General features: G+C 38.6%; 1 protein-coding gene across 1 annotated transcript in view; it reads right to left on the bottom strand.

The window, feature by feature from the left end:
- The window catches only part of Phlpp1 (PH domain and leucine rich repeat protein phosphatase 1), a 212,216-nt gene that overhangs the window by 92,779 nt on the left and 100,660 nt on the right, over positions 1 to 18,777 (bottom strand). The window contains exon 4 of the mRNA XM_038349966.1: positions 4,736 to 4,902. Coding sequence (XP_038205894.1) covers positions 4,736 to 4,902 — 167 coding nt within the window. The remainder of the gene's footprint in view (positions 1 to 4,735; positions 4,903 to 18,777) is intronic.

The following is an 18,777-nucleotide window of genomic DNA, read 5'->3' as shown; positions in this document are numbered from 1 at the left end:
ACAGAAGATGCAACCCCTAAATCTGCCTCTAAGCTATAAGGATTGTTTTGAACTAAAGACAAACAGTAGGCAATAAAGATGCCCTCTGGTTCCCTCCATTCATCTGAAATAAGAGAGACGGGCTTGAGAACAAGTCCTCCACAGTCCAGGAAGGAGGACACATTCTTAGCACTGAGATGGCAATCGAGGCTGAGATGGATCTCTACAAACAGACCTTATTAAAGTAATGGCTATCTTTTCTGAGACCCTATTACTTTTTCACAGCTGACTCTCTTTGCTTAGTATATAAGCAAGGAGGTTTGCTCTTTTCCAAGTTTTCATTTTCCTGTCAAGACTCTCATGTGTATATAACAATATGAATGCTTTTCTCTTGTTATCAGGTGGAGACTCTTGCTAGACACACAAAAAATTTTGACTTCTTTATACCCAAACTCTAGATCCTTCAATGAGCCTACCCACAAAATTTCAATAAATAGCACATTAAAGAATTATTAAAAACATAAAAAGCTGTGAGTTTGGTAAAATATCTGAATACCAATATAGTCCAGTGCAGGTAAGTTGATATAATTAGCTACCACATGAGAACTAGTAAAGTTAAAATAAAAGGAGAAATCTTAAAGAGTCCTTGAATAGAAACCAGAAAAAAGTCCTCTTGATTGACTCTACAAAAATATTAACTAAAAATAATTATCTATTGCAAACAGCAATGACTTATATTAAGACTATTTTGTTCACCTAAATAGAGATGTAGTTGGCTATGTAAAGACTGTGTATAGGATAGTTATTAGTAGCAGAGAATCGGGGGGAAAAACTATTAAAACTACCAAAAATTACTGGCACTTTCCTCTCTAAATGCTGAACATGAAGTTGAAAAGTTCAGATGCCATAAAAGGAAAAATAAACAGTGGTAGACCCAAGAATGTTATCAGTTGTAGACCCATTAACAGTGTTCCAGTGGGAGACCCATGAACAGTGTTTCCAGTGGGAGACCCATGAACAGTGTTTCCAGTGGGAGACCCATGAATAGTGTCTTCAGTGGGAGACCCATGAACAGTGTCTTCAGTGGGAGACCCATGAACAGTGTTTCCAGTGGAAGACCCATGAACAATGTCTTCAGCGGGAGAGCCAAAAACATAGTGTTCCTTTTGAAACTGCAGACCTGTGTGACTTCCCAGACTCAGAATGCTGCTGCAAATACAAATTTAAATATTCTTTGAAAAGTAATCATTTGTTTAATACTCATAGATAAAAATTTAAAATACACTGAACTTCAAAGAGAGCTCTTATCTGTTTTACTGTATATAAAATTATCTGTTTTAATGTACATAAAATTTCTTCCTAAAATATTGGTATCAGAATTTGTCTTAATATCAGTCTAAAATTTAATTCCTTAAGACTTAGTTAAAATATAAAAGTAAATTATTCTTTGTTATCTCAAAAACATGTTCCCAGTGAAATATGCAGTAGATATTTATTATCATGAATTTCTTACATATACACTAATAAAAATTGTGCATTGTCTCAAAACAGCATTAGAAGTGTACATTCCTGGGTGAATGTGGAGACTCGCTCGAGGCCGGCCGCTGTAGGTGCTGAGAATGAGCGGTGGTTAAGTGCTCAGTCTCAACAGGACATTTATTCCTCCTCACCTGAGACTTCCAAGTACACTCTGAGTAGATCACAGCCACTGCAATCATGAGCCCGAGAGCAACTAAGGTGGCCTCTGTTGGGTTCCGCAAGACTTGATCAAAGAAGGGCTCAGAGTCCCATTCTTCCCTGCTAACTATTGGTCGCTGATGGATTTTGCAAGAGGGGCAATTGTTCTCTTCAGCTGTGTATCCACAGGTGAGCCCACAAAGTTCCAATGGACAGTTCCAAATTTGTAGGTACAAGATGGCTCTGGTTAAATTCAGTAACTCACAAACAAAACAAAGACATTAATATAAGAAAGGAAGCTGTAGGGAGACATGAACGTATAAAAAGGGGCTGCAGCAAAGAGGGTGTGCCAACCGTAGTAGAAGTTGAAGTGTGTAATAAATATGTTATATCAAGTATAATATATACTGTATTAATTATATGACATGGTATGTATTAAATTGTCAAAGAAGCACTGGAGAGATGCCTCAGTTAAGAACACGTGTTGCTGTTACAAAGCATCTAGGCTCAATTCCCAAAACCCCTATGAGGGTTCACAACCTTCCCTAAATTGAGTGCCAAGGGACCAAAGACCATAACTGACCTCCCTGAGCAACAGGCATGCAGTTGTACACATACATACATGCAACAAAGAAACTCATACACATAAAATAAGTCTTTTTAAAAAAGCATGTGTGCCAGCAAAGAATGAGCTTACTAAAACTATAACTTGAAAATGTAACCAGTGATTTCTGAAGTATAAATATATATTATAATTTTAATCACCAGCATCAATATATACATCTTTATGTGTGGGAGGGTGTTTATTACTTATTACTTTGAAAACAAATTTGAACAATGGATGTCATGCAAGTACTGCACAGTAAGTTGTTTAAGAATAACCTAGTATGAAGTCTCCTTTTTTTGTTTTCTTAAGGGCCACATAATGTCAGCCCAGCATCTCTAGTGTCACAGACCAAGTCTCTTAGCCACACCTGTTCAACCTGAAGGCAACAGAGAACAAAACAGTGCTTATATAATGTAAAATGTGATACAGGTCATTTGAGTCGGCCAGTCTGGACTGCTGTGCTAAATACCAAGATAAACATTGTTTTGCTTTTAACAAGGAGTAATATAAGAAAGAAACTGGATACATGCACTAACTATATGATCCACTTATGTCTACTATGTAAACAGGTAAGATTGAGTCAGTGTCAGAGGTCAGGACAGAAATCATCAGTGCTAACAAGGGGGTAAAGAGAGAGTTGTTGTATGGTGATAACAATCTATTTCTCAATATGGTCAGTAGTTAGATGGACCTGTGTATCTGGTAGGAACCCACCAGGATGCACATGCCTGTGTATGCCTGTCCTATATTTCTGTCATACACACACACACACACACACACACACACACACACACACACACGGGGGAGGGGGGGATAATATAAGGAGACATTAGATCTCATCGACTGCAGCCAAAGAGTTTATTCCCAAAGAAACTAACCCAGAGAATTACTGGTTCAAAGACATCAGGCACAGCAAATAGGAGGACTAGACAAAAAGCTACATGTTTAACCTTGAGATTCTGGTTCTCCTCCCCACCCTGTCAATCTTGGCATGCATCATTAAGAAGCCAAAGGAAGCCTCTCACATAGAACTGACATACCCTGAGAAAAAGAAATACTCACTGTCTTTGCTAGTAACAGGCAAAAAGACAAATACCTATATCAGCTCCAGAAGGGGAGCAGTATCCAAGTAATAGGTGTTTGGAAGAGTGCTAAGTTCTGTCAGGAAGACTACATGAGCTAAGGAAGAAAAAAAGAGTACAAATGAAAAGGAGAGGCCACTAGTAAAGCCAGCATCAGAAATGTTTTCACAGAACTTAAGTTCCTTAGGTGGGAGCAACAGTTCCATGTTAACATGGTAACAGTGAAGCCAACTGGATCATTCAAGAAAATGGGGAAAGAGCTGTACATGCAGCATAAGGCAGGAAGGGTGTGAGACAACAGAAGAACCAAGGCCTCACCTTCTTAAGGTAACAAACCAGAACCGAATGTCCAGCATGGCAGTATGTGCATTGTAGTTAGGGAGATTAGAGAAAACAATAGATCCAAATGGCACAAAAGTTGCTCAGTCAAAAGTAAAACATAGGTGGATCAGTGTACTGGAAATTTAGAGAACTATTTGTTATAAACCTTTAGCAGAATTTTAAAATTCTATATACAGCATTATTTTAATAAGGAATAAGTATATACTTTTTAAAGCACAAGTTTTTATACATTTCATTTTGTTTTATACAGGAAACAAGCTAACTGTAGTGGAATTCTGCACAGAATTCCAATGCCCAGGAGGACAGAGCAGGTACAGGGCAGTGAGGGAAGTGTGTACTCAGGAAAGCTGGAGAGGGGAATGAAGGGGGTGAGTTCAAAAAACACAGGATTGGAAGGGGTGGTACCAGGTGCCTCTGAAAGAAACAACAGTCAAGGCGGGGCCCAGATCCCACTTAACTGAGGCCATCTGGATATGCGATCATTTCACAGATGCTGTCTGTTTTGTGAATGCTCTGGAAGTCACAAGAAACTCATCTTATGTATGCTTTAATTTTGGATTACTATGGAACACTTAAGTAGAATGAAGAAAATAATGTCATTCAGGTATTTACAATTGCATTTGTCAAATGCTAACATTTTTGCCATATTTCCTTAAAGAAGAAAACATCACATATTAACTGAAAACCTTTGAGTCATTCTCTAGTCCCAGAATCTAATTTCTGCCTCGGATGATTACTAACTGGAATTTGCCTGGATATCACATAGTCCTCACCCCTCAAATGGGCTTAGTTAAAATGAATCCAGTGCCCCTTTCTATTCCAAGATACCAGTTGTCAAACTTAAGTATGGTATCAAAGACTACAATTAAAAAATGTAAAGGCAGGAAACCTTAGGGAAAATTTCAGAGTGATAATCAATATTGTCCTCACTGTATAAGAAAGTCATTTTATCTTGCCTTCTGAGAGGAAAAATAGACTTGTAAGAATAGTCAAGAGAAAACTCCCAGCTCGGCTCTTCTGAAGGATTGCAGCACATCAACAGGCTCACCTTTGCAGTTCACCAAGTCCTCTGGCAGCGGGGAGGGCAGGGTTCTGTCTTAGGAAGTTGTGTTTTAAATTGAGATGAGTAAGGTCTTGGCTGTAGAAGAGGTTGGCAGGCAGATGTTCAAGGCTACAACACGAGAGGTCTACTGAGCTTATGCGCTGGGATGCAACCTAGAGAAAAAAATAATAAATTTAATTCATTTTTCCTGTGACTACTGTCTATAGATAGAATTATGATGTGCCCTTTAGGGAACCCAGAAATCTCATGAAAGCAGCATTTCTTGTTCACAGTCAGAGGAGGCAGCCAAAAGCAGAGTGTTTCTCAGAACATGCTAACACAGGGAAGGAATGACTGAGTTCAGGCCACAAAGAAGTGGAGCCACCAGCAGATGTTATGGAGTATTTCAGACCCCTGTAGGAACTCTGGCTTTTAATGTGACCAAAATAGAATACTTCAAATGGGTTTGAAAAGTGTGACATGCTCACCAACATATTTACATACCTTCCTGGGGTCCTATGTCTCTAGGCTGTATGCCTGTAAAGGCAAGGACTGCTTTATGTTGTTCACTGACCATTCTCTATGACCCCCAGGATGCTGTGCATCCTCACAACTCCCTCCTTCTACCACCTTCACCTTCACTAGTTTGCTCTGCCCAGTCTAGTACACTGTCCCCTTGGAGTTCAGAAAGAGACAGAAGCCTAATATTGCTCCTTTTGGACAGAGAGAAGATGATTAAACATCAAGTTGTTCTTGCTCTGTTCCTCATTCTGGACTACAAGCTGTTCCTGCTGGAATCAGGAGGAAGCAGGCACATTAACAGGATAAAAAACAGACAGCATGGTCTTATGGGAACCACAGTGGAAACAGGAACATCCATAGTAAGAACATGAATCCAATGGATAACAGCCACAGGGCATTGAGCAGCAAAGGAGACAACAAAGGCAACCACAAGCTTCTTCTTTGACCAGACCCACATCCTGGAACCAAAACAAAAGAAGTCAGTACATCAGCTCAGACCAACCAAGGTACATCTCATCCAAAAGAGAAAAAAGTGTTCTTACTAGAAGGCCTGCCTGATACCCAAACAAGAAAAGCTGGACATCCAAAGAAGCTGTGCTACTAAACTCAGATCCTTCCCCAAATCTACAGATGCAGAAATTATTAATAAGGAAGCCACCTGGGTACACCTCAGAGCAAGCAGCCTCTGCTCTCCAGCATCCTTTCCCGGGATTGTGGCTTATTATTATAGAAAGAAGTGCTGCCCTTATGACAGTTATTCCTCTGAGAGCTGAAGATACAATATTGAGTTCAATCTTCAACAAAATACAAAGAAGACTCAAGGTTTAGCTGGGTAAGATGGAGCTCCAGGGCACAGCTATACTGGCCCAGGGTGTGAACTAGAGCATGCACTATTAACCTCATCCATCATGACAGAGCAAGGACCACTGTTCAGAAATCCCCAGGAAACCAGAAACAGGGGAGGAGCATTTTTTAACACCCAAGAAAATAGCACGACTAGCACACTGGAAAGCCATTCCTAGAAAGAGCTTCAGCGTGGCTGTGACAAAGAAGCAGTGACAGGCCATGCATGCTCCTCCAGAGAAGCAGAAGAGACCACCTGTGGAGAAACACAGACACTGCGGGAGAGGAGAAGCCCATCAGGACCATCATTTCACTCCCTGACATCACAGCTCTGTCCACCCACACCAAACACTTGTTCACTAAGCAATAGTGACTCCCCAGTGGACAACCAAGGAACAGCGTATCAAACCTTAAAAAGTCTGTAGAAAACGTACAAAAAAGTTATAAAAATCTGGAAAACGAAGGAAACTAGCCTAGGTGGAAAATGCCTAAAATCCTAATTATGGAGGGAATGTGAAATGTGACACGTCCGTTGACAGAAGGCACAGTACTTCTATCACACCAGCAAAATACAAAATAAAAATAAAAAACTAGGGCTCAAGACCAATGTGCGCAAGATGCCCTAACTGTTTTCTAGTTCTGTGGCTTTACACAGTCACTTCATCTATCTGTCCATCAGTTTCCTCATGGATATCGTCGATCACCTAACACATACCTAATCAACATCAATAGCACCCTTCTCATTTTTAAAACTCAAGAGAGACTCAGTAGGACCAATGACTATCCCTAGTCTATAGCCCAATCACTTCAGGTAGCTACATAAATAATGTGACTTGGAAAATTCTGTATGTGAACAGATTCAAAGTGTATTTCAATTCAAGAAAAGTAAGGTTTAGGAGATTATTTCACATCTATTTTGACAAAAAATAAATAAAACAAAACACCAGGAATGGAGAAATGGTTCAGTGGTTAAGAGCCTTTACTGTTCTTTCAGAGGACCCAAGTTCAGATCCTATACCCATATATGGCAACTCACAGCTACCTATAACTCTAGCTCCAGAGAATCCTTTATGTCTGGTATCTACATTAACACAGACACAGACATAAACACATACAACAAATAAATATATCAAATAAACAAACAAACAAACAAATAAATAAAGGCTGATTAGGTTCAGACCGAACAAACCCTACAACATATATTAATAGAAATATGAATTTTAGCCACTTATTTGGATTGTCGTCTTTTTCAAATGTCTTGTAAACATATATGATGACAAAAGCATATTTAGTCCTCAAGGTATTTCCTCCTAACCATTATGGAACCAAAAAAGTAAGGCCAATAAAAATTTTACTTTATTTAATAGACATTTATATATTCTCTAACACAGTGCTCTGCTTGACACACTCTTAAACTGTCTTTCTTTCTCTACCCTAGGACTCTGAGCAGGAAATCTTTCTGCTGAGCTGAGGTGAGTTGAATTTCTGGACCAGAATAACTGTCCTAGCCTTAACCTGTATCTGCTATGCTTTCCAACTATCATCACCTTCCAGTGACAGGACTGTTAACTCCCATCACGCTGAGGGCTGCTCAGTGGATGATCCTCTTCCTCAGCCAAGGAAAGTTCACAGCAACATTCATGTGACATATGATACCTATCTGTACTTTAGGGGAAGTCACAGCTAGTGTTTTTATGTGCATAGGATGCTCAGATTTAAGTAGACCGACTAAAATGCTTGGCCAAAGCAGCAGAAACAGCACAAAAAACTCTGCATCTAGACTAAAAGCCTGCTGTGAAATGGCCGAGTCATTACCAGCTCTGGCCTAACCTCTAGTGGTTTAGAAGAAATGTCCCCAACTAAAAGAGCAGTCTGTGGGGAGTCCACTAGATTTTGGTAATGATTCTGAACTTCAACTGCTCTATCCCCACCCACCAAGGCTTTGGGAGGTATAAGCAGAATATAATTTATTACTCTTTATCAGGCATTCTAACACCTTTACATGCGTCCACTTCATTCTCAATAACACGCTTACTGCGAATTCCCACTGCTTCACGACATGTAATCATTTCTTTCCTCAAATTGTACAGAAAGTATTGGCCCCAGACCTTTTCACGGCGGCTATAAATTTTTTGATGTTAATTATCATTTTATAAATTTTGGTTAACAGTAGATACTAAAAACCTATAAAATTACAGGTCTTTTGTGTGCATGTTCTGGTATTTTTGTTTGTTTGTTTTGAGACAGTCTCACTGTGTCCTCATAAAGAGTATGTCAAGGTATAAATTTTGGAAGTAGCAAATTATACCTAGAATTTTAATACTTTAATATGCCTTTTCTTTAAAAGGTTAAACTGGGAAATATATGACAAATAAAGCATGCAAATTTACCCTCCATTATAAATTATTAGAAGCAATCAACTGTAAAATTAACAAAGGCAATAGAAAAAAAAAGAGACACAGACAAACAACAGACAAAAATTAGAAAGGATCTATTGGAGCAAGAACACAGAAAGGGTGGAGGCACCATGACTTTAGGAGGAGGGGTCTACATTCTGGAGAAGAAACAAATTATCTAAGTAACTGTTCAAGCACCAAGTTATAGCAAGCTAGGAAAAGAGACACAGTTGGAAAGCTCCTGCCAGGCATTCCTAGCCATCTGCCATAGAAAGCAAGTGCATATGGATGAAAAAGGGGCCAGCCTGAGAGAGCAGTGTAGTTAACATCTGCCCTTTGTAAACCCAGCACTGAACTTGTGAGAACACAGTGAGAGCACATGCACAGCAAAGATCACAGACCTGAGAATGCCATGCCACCAAGATCAGCTACTGATAGGGCCTCCCTCCACGGACAAAATGGCTATGCAGTGAGCAGCAATGCTGCTGCATCTTGTCCAGGCAGCTCACTGTGCAGACTAACTTGACCATGTAAACCTCTGCCTCACACTTCATGAGTCAGAAGCTTCTGAACAGGGTCAAGCACATAGTTATTCCCCCGCCCCTAGTCCCTGCACATAAACCTCAATATCTCAATAGCAATAAAAGGCAGACCCTCGGACCAAATCTGAGCCTTCTTATTGGCAAAATACAAGCAAACAATGTTGTGAAAATGTTACTACCTGAGTACATTCTAAAAGGTACAGCTACATTCCCCCAAAGACAGCACCTTCTAGACAAGAGGGAACAAACCACTAAATAAACAAATAAACAAACCTCATATACTGACTTGTTTGTTTGTTTATTTGTTTTCTGAGACAGGCTTTCTTTATGTAACAGTACTGGACTCTGCACTCTGCAGACCAGGCTGGCCACAGACTTACAGAGATCTCTCTGCCTCTGCCTCCCTGAGGAGTGCTGAGATTAAAAGGTGTGAGCCACCACCCCCGGCTCTAACTTTCTCAAACAGTTCAGCTATTGCAAATAAACTACTTGTTTTGTAATTAGAAAACCTAAAATCATAAATGAAAAGATTTAAGTTCCAGGTTCTATATGCAAGGTCTATGTGTTGAATATACAGTTCACAGATTCTTTTCTAATCATTTCATTATTTATTTCCTAAAATTATTAATTAGACCAGTGAAGAGAATCTAGCCCTTCATAATAATTGGAATGCAATGCTTTAGGATAAAAACAATGGGACTCCTCAAGATAAACAAGCATAAAGTAAGAGATAAATTTTTAAGAATAAATATATATTAAGTTGGCCTAAACTCACAAATTAAAATGATTCAACTTCAAGAACTAATGTGACTAAGGCTAGGCCTGGAACTATAGGCCTTTAATTCCAGCACTTAGAAAGCAGAAATAAGTGAACTTCTATGAGTTTGAGGATAGCCTTGACTATGTGATGGATCCTATCCAAAAACAAACAAGAAAAAAAAGCAAAAAGCCCACCATCAACACACACACACATGTGCACACATATACATGTACACACACAGGCACATGCACACTTGCATACTAATATAACTACATGGCAAAGTCTGGTTAAATATGCTATTTTCTTATACAACAATACTCCACCAATTTTCAAAGAATCAAGCCATAGTTCCTGAAACATTGTTATCAATTTAACCTGCACCAGAGAACTCAGAGGACATCTCATGTTCTGTGTGTGCTATTCAGCATTAAGATGAGGAAGGGGTGATTTCTACGCATGCTGCTTAGAAATCACCTTTTAGCATATTAGTGAGTGAACTGGATTCTGCTGACAATTGTATCTGTGATGTAGTGTGATTCTGTTGGGAAATCTTAGTTATAGTCCCTTCAGACCACGATGTAAAATAATGGAAGTACAAATAAAGAGCAATGCAGCAGAATGAACCACATACAGCACTGCAAGTACTTTGTACTTGGATTCCTTTCTCTATGAAGTGGGGGTGAGCTCACAGGGCTGGTGAGATCCACCTAGTAACTCTCACTTTTCAGCAGCACCTCCCAAGGCTGCTAGAAAACAGGTAGAATGTTTGCCACACGAAAACAGCAAAGTGTTCATCTTTACTATGAACCATGCACATTACTGTAACTATAGCATGAACTCAACTAATTGTAGTTTGTAATGAACCAAATAAATCTGTTAGTAACTAAGGAAAATAAGCACAAAGCCAGTACTTTAATGTTGCGCTAGCCTCATAACACTAATGAGCAAGTGATTTACTTGGTACCTAATGTCCAAAGCTGGGAGGACAACAGTGACAGACCGTAAGGCTCACAGAGTGTCATGTCAATGCATCTGTCAACACACCAGAGAACACCAGACAGGAAGCTGCTAAACAGGGATCTGAGAAACAAGTGACAGAGAAAGCAGGTGGAATTAATTGCCAGGGATGCTTCTCCTGAAAACATGCTGCTAACGAAAGGGTAAGTTAGCACAAGCACACAAAGACCACAGCAATTCTACAATACTTAGAGGTTAGCAATCAGGGGAGGATATAGAATTATCTTGTTGCACCATAGAGCAAAACAGGAATATGTACCATAGAAATCAAGATCTCAGTTCATTTATAAGGAAACCACTGCCGCATTAGACCCTAAAAGCATATGAAACGCTATAGATCAGGGGTTCTTGCCTTTAATGCAGCTCCTCAAGATGTGGTCAACCGCCAACCATAACATTATTTTTGTTGCTACATTGTTGCAATTTTTGCTGTTATGAATGGTAATATGCAGGATACATGTGATATGCAACCTTGTGAAAGAGTCAATCGACAAGGGGTCAAGACCCTCAGGATGAGAACCACTGCTATAGACAATCGACAATCAGGGGCGGAGGGAGAGATGTGAATCAATAAATCTACAATCTACAAAATCTTTTCTTTTAAATCTTATAGTCTATGCGTGTGAATTTAGCACTATTTAATATGGCTAATGTTCAAAGTAAAAGAATACTTGCAAAGAAATTCTCAAATATGAGAATAATTACTTTGAAGAATTGCAATTATTATCACCATCTTGTCAACTACCTTACAGGGGACTTTACCAATACTAAAATAACACTATGACTTTAAATTGTCTCCTTGAAACTTAGAATGTATTTTTATTAAACATAATACTATATAGACAGAATCTGCATGATTTTGAAGTATTAATTATAGACTACCTTTAATAATTCCAGAGGAAACAAGATTTTTAGTTACAGAGGAGCTAGCAATCACTGGACCTAGCACAGAGAAAGAGAAAGCATCTTCCCTCCAGCTTCCCCACTTCTCCTTTAGGCAGGGATAGCAAGAGGGGTAATTCCAACCTGCTGGAGGCAGAACACAGGATGGGTGGAGAAAACAGTAGAAGGACAGTGGAGGGAGAGGGGTAGGTTTGAAATAGTAATAACCTGAGCATACAAACAGGTACTGTATCAAAATGCTATCACTATGAGATAGCAACCAATGAGATACTATGCTCTCTGTATAAAACTGGATTCTAAAACATTAGCGAAAATAAAATTAAGTAATTTAAAATGAAATATTTCACAGTGAAGTGAACCCCCTTCCTCTGGAAGACAGTCACCACAGGGAAAGCACAGGTCACATCATGAATGTGAAAATAGGAGTGCCCAGAGCACAGTGTAACTATAAACGGTTAGTCTACTTATGCAATCCAAAATGCTTCATTTTTCTGCTGAATTCAGAGTAGAATTCAAAGAGTCTAAATTCCTAGCATCTTATTGGTAATTAAGAAAAATTGTAACATGGCTTTTCTTTTCTATAGCAAAGTCCATGATGCAAATCTACATATAGTATTCGGTAAATCATAGTTAAGATTCCACAAGACAGTACAATGGAAGTAGAAAAAAAACAAACAAAAACAAAACAAAACAATATACGCAGGTATGCAGACTGTGCATTAACTCTTAGACTGCATAGCCAACAGTGGTCAAGCTGTACTCCTGTGTATAAGCTTCAACATGTCTCTTCCACAGTGCTTAGATGGTGGCATGACAATCTCTATATTTTACATGGGTTCAGCTTTCTACACAATTAACCTTTACAAGAAATAAATTTTCTTCTTGTTTCTGTGGTATAGTAATATGAATGAAAATGCCTCCACAAGCACATATATTTGGATACTTGTACTCCAGTGAGTGGGACTATTTAAGAAGGATCAAGAGGTGTGTCCTTGTCAGTATGTCATTAGAGGTGGGCTTTGGGGTTTCAAGTGATTCACACAATTCCCAGTTTGTGTCTCCCTCTCTCTGTCTCATGAGAGGCAATCAAGATGTGAACTCTCATCTGCTGTCCATTTGCTCCATCATTATGAACCCTAAACCCCTGAAACTGTAAGTCAGATTAAACATGGTATTTTATAAGCTAGCTTGTTCATAGTGTTTCATCACAGTGAAAGAAAAGAAAATAAGACAGAAGCTGGTGCCAGGGAGTGAACTATTGTTGTGACAGGCCTGACCATGTTGGTTTTCTTGTTGTTGGTTTTCAAGGAATGTGTAAAATCTTTAGCACTGTAGACTAGAAAAATAGTTGGATGCTGTAAGCAGTGTTTAATGGCCATCCTAATAGTTGTTTGGAAGACAGTGGTACTGAGAGCAGTATGACTAGAGGCCCAGTTTAAGCGGTTTCAGTGGGGAATAATGAGCAACTTGGCTAGAGACAATTCTTGTAATGTTTAGGCAAAGAGTGTCCTTGTCCTAAAAATCTCCCTGAAGTTAAATTGAAAAGTAATGAGTTAATTTCCTTGAAGGCAATTCTAAGGCAGTCTAATATTGTCTCTGTCACATGGTTATTTGTAATCACTTTCATGAGCTCAATAATGAAAATGACCAAGTGAGGTGGAAAGAAAAAAGAATGTATAGTTTGCAAAGAGTCAAAGAGCAAAGAGTAAAAGCTAACAACTACATTTTGGTGTTCTAACGCAGAGTTAAAGTAAAAAAAAAAAATACAACAACATTTTAGCATTCCAATGTGGGCCCATATTTCCATGTAGGGCCTGAGAGAGCTGAAAAAATAATAAGTATACGGCTTATGCAGTCAAAAAATACTAAGAGCGCAGTCAAAGAGGTCCAGACTGAAAAAAAGCCGTAAACAGGTTCCAGTGTGATTTAAAATGTGTGTAGGTTTAAGAAAGAAAGAAAAAGAGTATGGAAAGTATAGAAAGAAAGTTTTTTTTTAAAAAAAAAAAAAGTTTTTAAAGAGTAAAAAAAAAGAAAAGAAAAAGAGAAAATAGAAAGCCACATAAGATGGGAACTACACAGGGAGGCTGGGTTCTGTATGTTGCCATGTTGATTTTGAATTTTTTGAATGCCGATGAGCAAAATATAGCTGCTGAGAGATATGGGGATTGAAAGAGGGACAGCTGAAATAAATCAACCTAGATATTTTAAGAATACCTTAACTTCAAAATGGAAGTAAAAAATGTATTTGTAAAAAAAACTTTGAAAATGCATTGTTTTAGAGAAGAAGCTTTGCTTTTGTTTCTACAGAAACAAGAGGTCATGGATTAGTTCCAAGTTGATATGGATCTAATCTGATCAAGAGAGACCTCCTGAAACTTGATAGGTGTTATCTATCAATAAAGGTTATAGCTGGTCTTCCCAGGATTTGGCTATTATCTCAGTTTTTTTTCTCATAGCCTTAAAGATGCTTAATCTACATTCAGCTAGAAGCAGTGTAGAGAAAGGGATGCCCACATTCCCAAGAGTTGGGATTGTGGGTGGTCTTTGGTTAATTATTGAATCATGGATATGTTATATTTACAGGAATATAGGAATGATAAGACAAAAGGATAGATCATAAAATCTATTTTAAAGTAAAAACTCTTAATCTAAAATATTTTGTATTGTTATGGACTTTTGTACATTGATAGAAATTTAAAGTCATTCTTGTTACAACACACTGTATACATGTTTCAACTCTTGTTTAAACTATTTTTGCATACCAATTTAAGGTTATTTTTGTAACAACATATTGTATATACATTTCTACTCTTGTTTAAGATATTGTACTTATGCAGTTCATTTAAAAATGTAAGGTAAACTTCAAAATTTTGAAAGGTATTATTATTAACTATTTGGGATAATCAAGAAACACAGGTCAGTAGTCAGTCATCTACAGCAATCAAATTTGTAGATCTGTTAGGTGTGTTTTCGTATTTTAGACAGATAAATGGTTTTCAAACAATTCAAAGACCTACAGAATATGGTGTGTAAAAATTTTTCTTAGGGCTTTTCATAACAATGAGACACATCTGCTCCTGGCAGTGCCAATTTATTTCAGAGATAATGGGCATTGAAGAACCTCCTTATGGAGTTTGATTTTTATTGTGGCAATGTTGGCCACTGGGGAAAGAAATTGTTCTTATCTTTGACTGCTTACAATGTGTAGACTGGACATGCAGGACAAACAGGAAAAAGACTGTTGAACTTTGCCAAAATAAGGCAGGATAGTCTTTCAAAATTCCTGCTTCACAGAAGAGTCTACCAGATAGTCTACCAGACTGACAAAATTTGCCAAAAACAAGGCAGAACAGTCCTTCAAATTTTCTGCTTCACTGAAAAATCTGCTAGATACTCTAGGCCTGAAGGCTGAAGATGAATTTCTCCAACCTTGCAGAGAAACTTTAGGTCCAGGTAGATGTCTCTGTCATTTATAGAGTCTTGGAAGTTGCTGAAAATGCACTTCCTGTTTACTTAGGTAGCATTAATGCCTTCTAGGGTCTTGGATAGAGTTGAGGACTAGATTGTGACAACTACAATTTTCATTAATTATGAAAGAAATTGAGTTAGGTATAAAATTTTGGATTCACTAAGGTAAGATAAAGTAAAATAATAATTTCTCTGAATTTGCTAAATGCAAATGCACTGAATATTGTAAATTCTTACTTGATAACTGTTTTTGTTTGTGTAATTTTACTATGTTAAAACACCTTTTATTTTTATTTAGACAAAAAGGGGAAAATGTAGAATATTATTTCAGGGTGTGTTACTTGTTTATGCTGTGGATCATTTGTTTAACTATGTAAAGATCTGTTGCTTTTGTTTATTTTGCATTTGTTTAATTCTGTGGAGATGTGATTCTTTGCTTGTCTAAAACACCTGATGGTCTTAAAAAAAAAAAAAACCTGAATGGCCAATAGCAAGCACAAAGGATAAATAGGAGAAATCTGGAAAGTGAGAAGGAATGAGAAAAGGAAAGGAGGCTGTCAAGAGCCAGTCACCCAGCCACCAAGCAACCCAGCCAGCCATGGAATAAGAATGAAATTAAGATTTACAGAAGTAAGACAAGAAAAAAAGCCCAGAAGCAGAGGGTAGATGGGATAATTTAAGAAAGCTGGCTAAAAAAGCCAAGCTAAGGCCACACATTTATAAGTAGGAATTAAGTCTCCGTGTGTGATTTATTTGGGAGCTGGTGGTGGGCCCACCAAAGAGCGAAAAGTTAAAGGAGAAAAAACAAGCAACAAGGGCCCCTGAGGCCAGGTGTGTTCCATGAGAAGCCATTGCATGAAGCTATGAAAGTGAAGTCTGGATTGTGTTAGAGACCCCAAGACCCCAAGATGCTAGAGATGCCAGTGCTGTGGGAAATCTGCCAAAGAGAGCTGCATACAAGGAGTGGAACCAGTTCAAGAGAGAAAGTGTGCTGCAGTCACAAAGCTGAAAGGGTGGAGCCATCAAAGCCCTTTGATATCAGACATGGAGTTACAGGATTTGGAATTTGTCCTGATAGGTTTCAATTTTGCTTTGGTATAGCATTTCTTCATTGTGCTTCTTTTCCTTGCTTTTGGGATGGTATTTTATTTTGTGCCATTATCTGTTGGAAGTATGTAATTTTGCATTCTTGTTTGATTTTTACAGGGGGTTACATTTAAAGGCCTTTATTCTCAAAAAAGACTTAGAACTTTTTAAATTGTATTGGATCAAATGCATTTTCCATTAGGATACGGTTACAAGTCAGTGGGGGTCAGGGAGTGGAATGTGATGGTTTGGATGGGAATAGTGGCCTCAGTGGGTGGAAATGTTTAGGAAGGATTAGGAGGTGCAGCTTTGTTGGAAGAGGTGTGTCCCTGGTGACTGGGTTTAAGGTTTTAAAAAATTCACACTATTCCCAGATTGTATCTCTCTCTGCCTCATGACTGGCAATCAAAATGTGAATTATCAGCTGTCCCTTTGCTCCGCCATCATGGTCTCTAAGCCTCTGAAACCATAAGTTAGATTAAATGCTTGCTTCTATAAATTGCCTTGTTCATAGTGTTTTAATGCAGAGATAGAAACATAACAAAGGCAACCTTGCTCCTGCCCTTATTAATCTTCCTATGCTTCATGTCTCACATTCAATCTCCCTTATTTATCAATTATCACTACAGAATTGATACAAAATTTTCTTTTAAGATAAGCAGATATGTATGTTAGCAAACCTTTTAGCTCCACTTGTGATTCTACAAACTTGTGGACTGCCCTTGGTAAAAAGAATCTTCATTATTTATTTATTTTTATTTATTTTTTTTAATAGAGAGTCATCTTTATTCATGTTAATTAGGTTTTCTAGATATATTTCAGATGGATAGACATTCTTTTTTTTTTCAGGAAGGGGGAGTCAAAACTCTTTTTTTATTTATTAAAAATGTCCACCTCCTCTCGTTTCCCTCCCATTCTCCCCTCCTTCTCCCCCTCCCTCTCTAGTCCTAAGAGAAGTCAGGGCACTGTGCCCTGTGGGAAGTCCAAGGCCCTCCTCCATCCAGGTCTAGGAAGGTGAGCATCCAAACAGACTAGGCTCCCAAAAAGCCAGTACATGCAGTAGAATCAAAACCCAGTGCCATTATCAAAAGGCAACCTATGGAATGGGAGAAGGTCTTCACCAACCCCGCATCAGACAAAGACCTGATCTCCAAAATATATAAAGAACTCAAGAAACTAGACATTAAAATTCTGAATAACCCAATTAAAAAAATGGGGTACTGAACTGAACAGAGAATTCTCAACAGAAGAAGTTCAAATGGCCAAAAGACATGGTCATGTTCAACTTCCTTAGCAATCAGAGAAATGCAAATCAAAACAACTTTGAGATACCATCTTACACCTGCCAGAATGGCTAAAATCAAAAACACCAATGATAACCTATGCTGGAGAGGATGTGTGTCAGGGACCATTGTCCTAAAATATGATAGCAGGGACCATTGTCTTGAGGATATTTGCAGAGAGCCTCACATTCCAACCATCTTAAGAACTGTTTGTTAACGGAACCCGCCCTACATACCAACTATCTTGAAAACTGATTGTTAATGGAGTCACAAAAAGAATGTTTCCGCTTACACCAGGGGTGCTTTGCTACTCCGGCAAAAGTTCCTTCCTACCCCCACCCCATTCAAGGGCTATATAAGCTATAACTTTCACCCTAATAAACGAGACCTTGACAAATAGAATCTTGCTTGGTCTCCTTTCTCGCTCCAGCCCATGTTCTTTCAGGTAGCGCCTCTTCAGAGGACCCTGAATAGCTGACCCACTGGTGTGGTACAGATGTGGAGTAAGGGGAACACTCATCCATTGCTGGAAGGAATGCAAACTTGTGCAACCACTTTGGAAATCAGTGTGGTGGTTTCTCAGGAAACTGGGAGTCAGCCTACCTCAGGATCCAGCAATTCCACTCTTGGGAATATACCCAAGAGATACCCAATCATACTACAAAAGCATTTGTTCAACTATGTTCATAGCAGCACTATTTGTAATAGCCAGAACCTGGAAACAACCTAGGTGACCCTCAATGGAAGAATGGATAAAAAAAGTGTGGCACATATACACTTAAGAATTCTACGCAGCTGTAAAAAACAATGATATCTTGAATTTTGTATGCAAATAGATGGAAATAGAAAACACTTTACTAAGTGAGATAATCCAGACCCAAAAAGATGAATATGGTATGTACTCACTCATAAGTGGATTCTAGCCATAAACAAAGGACATTGAGCCTATAGTTCATGATCCTAGAGAAGCTAAATAAGGAGGTTAACCCAAAGAAAAACATCCTGGAAATTGGAAGTAGACAAGACTGCCAGGCAAAAGTTGGGAGCACAGGGGTGGAGGTGGGGTGGGGGGAAGGGGAGATGGGGAGAGAGAAGGGAGAAGGGGGGATTGGGGAGAGCTTGGGGGAGTGGGATGGTTGAGATGGAATAAGGGTGGATATGGGAGCAGGGAAGAAGATAACTTAATTAAAGAAGCCATTTTAGGGTTGGCAAGATACTTGGCTTTAGA

The sequence above is a fragment of the Arvicola amphibius genome, chromosome 12, assembly GCF_903992535.2.
Source record: "Arvicola amphibius chromosome 12, mArvAmp1.2, whole genome shotgun sequence".
Lineage (NCBI taxonomy): Eukaryota > Metazoa > Chordata > Mammalia > Rodentia > Cricetidae > Arvicola > Arvicola amphibius.
Note: the sequence above shows the minus strand (reverse complement) of the source record. Positions and strands in the feature narration are given on the sequence as shown.